Consider the following 3,966-nt stretch of genomic DNA (forward strand, 5'->3'; position numbering starts at 1 on the left):
CAGCACAAGGCCGAAGAAGCAGCCCCTGTTTATGTCACTTGTCACTTCCTTCCTTAAGTAGCGTTACAGCAATAGCAAAGAAATACAGATTTGATTTGAGATATAAAGCCATCGGGTTATGTTTGAGACTGATGACACAAAGACAGATGAGTGTGCACAAAAAGACAAATGCACATCCTCCAATGTTTGTGCTTTTGACAGCTACTTCATGCCTCCGTGACGGTCCTGGAATCAACGACGTGTACAGACAAATGGCAGACGGCCAAAACAAATGATGTCATGCCAACAGTTCCGACCTGTGAGTACCAAAAGAAACAGAATTCTTTGACAAGTCCAAGAATTAAGACTTATAACTGAATTGTCTAAAGCCTTTCATGCATATAAATCTGACAAACAAACTGTTAAAATCAAGCTGTTATGCATAACAGTGGAATGCAGTTATAGATATGTGAAGTCTGATGATATATGTGCTTTACTCGTAGTATTTACTGTACGGTTGAACGTATTGTCAGAATAATCTGGCATGTTGATGATACATGCTGCTGCATCTTCTTTGTGATTCTCGTGTTGGTACAGTAATACAGATGTCCCTTAAGTTTCGGTGAACAACTAAGGCGTTGTTTTCATTGTTTGGTAATAGTTATCCGATCCCTGTTTGCTAGACTGTACAAAGCAAGTGCTGTCAGGGAGATAACTGAACAAGATGAACAAGGTCAAAGATTGGAGGCTGTAACTTTGTCTGTCTGAACATGGCTCACCCCCAGGTTAAGAATACAATGTGGTGTCCTGCAGGCTGAGATGCGTAGCCAAAGAAGGTTAACGGACAATGTAGAGTCTTGGTTGTAACAACTTGCCTTTAGAAATACAGATCCACAGACAATGCTCCCAGGGATTGCATCAACCCACCTTCACCTACTTGGGCAAAAGGAGGGGGACTCTGTGAATCTGCTATTGATACACTTAACTCCCAATTTATAGTTCTGCTTTGCTATAATTTCCACCAAACTGGCTGGAAGGATGATTAGACAGGGACTAAACATCTTCCTCCTTCAAAGTCTTTTCTGATAGGCTTTGGATCAATCTAGTGAACTCTGAACTGATCCTCTGCCTATGTCTTGACCTTGTGAAGTCACAGTCAGGGGTCATCATTGGACTAGACTGCATTGGAATTCTTTGACAGGTCCAAGAATTAGGTCACTTAAGGCTTGATTGCTGCTATGAACCAAAATTTGACAAGGTAGTATTTATTGTACAAGTGAACATATTGTCAGAACAAAAACTGGCATGTAAATGAGAAATGCTGCATTTTCAATGTTTGGTAATAGATCTCTGATCCATGATTGCTACATTATAATATAGGCACTATCACGTAGATAAATCAACATTGTTATGAACCTGGGTCATTTAGTGTCAAGTGGCAGACCTCTCGCTCCTCCCCTCAGACTCTCTATGTCTACGTAGTGGTGATGAAATAGGTGGGGCCTGTGATTGGTGCATTTCAGGGGATTGCATGGGTTGGACCATTGGATGACAGCAGTCTCCCCTCCGTTGACTTTACCACTTCCAGCAATGAGTCAGCAAATGGTTGTGTTGTTGTACATGTGTGAGTCACACAGCATGGCTATGTCTGAGTTTCCCCTGACCCAGGACATGACAACAGAAACAAACAAATAATTTTGGCATTTCCTGATGTTCTTGGGAGGATGGCCTCATAGTGACTACAGACACAGCTTCGGGCAATCTCCTGCACTGGCGTCTCATTTATTCTTAAATCTGTTATCTATTCCATTATGTTGTACTCATAAGAACTGTAGAACGGGTGACACTTAGTATTTTTTGGCAGGACCCTAAATCAGGAATCTATGGCTGCATTTCTGACATACCTCAGACATTTGAGAATTTGACAATGCTTTGAGCTGATGGTCAATAAATATCTATTTCATAGAGCTTCACAAGTTGATGCTTAGACTTATATACAGTATAAAAAATAAATCAAATTACAGTGCATGTCATCTAACATCAAACCATGAAAAAGTTGGGGACCCTGCTGTAAAAATCTGAGTTGTACATTTCAAAATATCTCATATTCTTCATGTAAATGACCAGAAAGCCACAAAAAAGTTGTGTAATAGTCATATCCTTGGCTGTGGTGGTCAGTCTTGTTTAATCGTACTCTGGAACTCTTTGAGATACAGGATTTAAACCAATTAGGGCAGTGCACAAACTCACAAACAAGCTTGTTTTGATGCTGAAGCGTTTTATTGATTAATCATGCATGATACAAGAAAGACAGATTACTGCTGGATAAAGTTATGCAAAAAGCGTTCCTTTCATTACCGTTCAATCTGCTCCTCAGCACAAGGCCGAAGAAGCAGCCCCTGTTTATGTCACTGGTCGCTTCCTTCCTTAAGTAGCGTTACAGCAGTAGCAAAGAAATACAGATTTGATTTGAGATATAAAGCCTTCGGGTTATGTTTGAGACTGATGACACAAAGACAGATGAGTGTGCACAAAAACACAAACGCACATCCTCCAATGTTTGTGCTTTTGACAGCTACTTCATGCCTCCGTGACGGTCCTGGAATCAACGACGTCTCCGTGTACAGACAAATGGCAGACGGGATGAACAAGACACGTCATCCCAACAGGTACCTGTGAGTACCAAAAGAAACATGAGTCAATCACCATGACACAAATCAAAACCGGACACTGTACTGTACTGTATTTTTATATTAAAAGCTTAAGGTAAAAAAAAAACACTTGTCATTTACCTGTATGAAATGCACAGTGTTGTTTGCGTCCTGCGTTATCAGGCTGTCCGCGACACCACTTCCGATAGTTGTAACGTGTAGCATCACTCCAGAACCAGTAACGTTCCTGGAAGACAGAACAGTATAGAATATTGAATACAAGAAATCCAAAACACATTTAATAAAAACCCATCAGACTTTATCTAATGTACCTGCTGTGCATCAGAGAATCCGATCCATGCTGGTCTGGTGCCTGCCACAACACGGATCAGATGATTTTCATGGCTGTTGTGCACAGATGCTAGGGTTCCACCTATGGCCCTACAGAATGCCTACAATGTAGATAACAGACAGACAGAGAGGAGTTGTCAAGAACACAAACATCACCTGAGTAATATGAGCAAGCCAAGTCAGAAATTATTTCTGCAAATGATTTGTGCACTGTTGAAATCAATGCAACTAAATTAAACAGCATTTTGTTTTCTAATCATCTTGATTACCTCAGCCTGAGCCCAAGTCATACTGTATCCAAAGTAGCGGTAATAGATTTTTCTGTCCAGACGCCAACCACCAGGGCATGTAGATCTCTTGGCAACATAATGTTTTTCTAAATACAAATAAAGATGTGAGGGGTATGTTAAGTCTAAAGAGATATAGAGTATGTCTCTTTCTGTACAAAATATTTATATGTCATACAAAAGGGCATAATAAAATAAATATAATGCCCTTTAGTAAAAAGTGTACTCACTTTCTCCCTCTGTGGATTCTGCCTCTTCCCCCTCTTCATCTTCTGATTCAGTCTCTTCGTCTACCATTGAAATACATATAGACAATTAGACACATTAGTGACGGTGGATACGGAAAATAGAACAAACAAAAGAACAACAGAAGCACCGGTCAAGAAGGTATGTTACAAAAATGCACACAGTGCACGTAAAAATAAAACTTCATCATTACGTCACTTACTGGTTTGTTAAAACCTTTTTTTCTTCAGATGAAGAGCGATGACAGTTCAAGTGAGTGAATCTTTTCCACAGATTTTTAAAAGCACATCACACTTTGTCATGTACTTGAGAGAAAGTATACACATGAGTAAAAAAAATGCCATAAGTGTTAAACAAAATTTTCTCCAAATACTGAACTGTTCCGAAAAATGGAAAAAAGAGTAGTGTAAGATAGTTCTGATCACTGTTTTTAACAACACAAACCATGCTGT

The 3,966-nt window shown here is 39.7% G+C and overlaps 1 protein-coding gene across 6 annotated transcripts in view; it reads right to left on the reverse strand.

Moving 5' to 3' along the window:
• Nucleotides 1–2,240: 2,240 nt before the first annotated feature.
• The window catches only part of LOC113747649 (galactose-specific lectin nattectin-like), a 10,978-nt gene continuing 9,252 nt past the window's right edge, over nucleotides 2,241–3,966 (reverse strand). For 4 of the 6 annotated variants that reach the window (XM_027288145.1, XM_027288132.1, XM_027288126.1 and 1 more), the window contains one exon: nucleotides 2,241–2,652. In XM_027288145.1, the coding sequence (XP_027143946.1) occupies nucleotides 2,585–2,652 (68 nt within the window). In that variant the 3' untranslated portion in view covers nucleotides 2,241–2,584. Of the gene's footprint in view, nucleotides 2,653–3,463; nucleotides 3,559–3,966 lie in introns of those variants that run through there. The other 2 variants (XM_027288151.1, XM_027288150.1) reach the window with 1 other exon arrangement.

This window comes from Larimichthys crocea, chromosome XIV (assembly GCF_000972845.2).
Source record: "Larimichthys crocea isolate SSNF chromosome XIV, L_crocea_2.0, whole genome shotgun sequence".
In the NCBI taxonomy this organism is placed as follows: Eukaryota; Metazoa; Chordata; class Actinopteri; family Sciaenidae; genus Larimichthys; species Larimichthys crocea.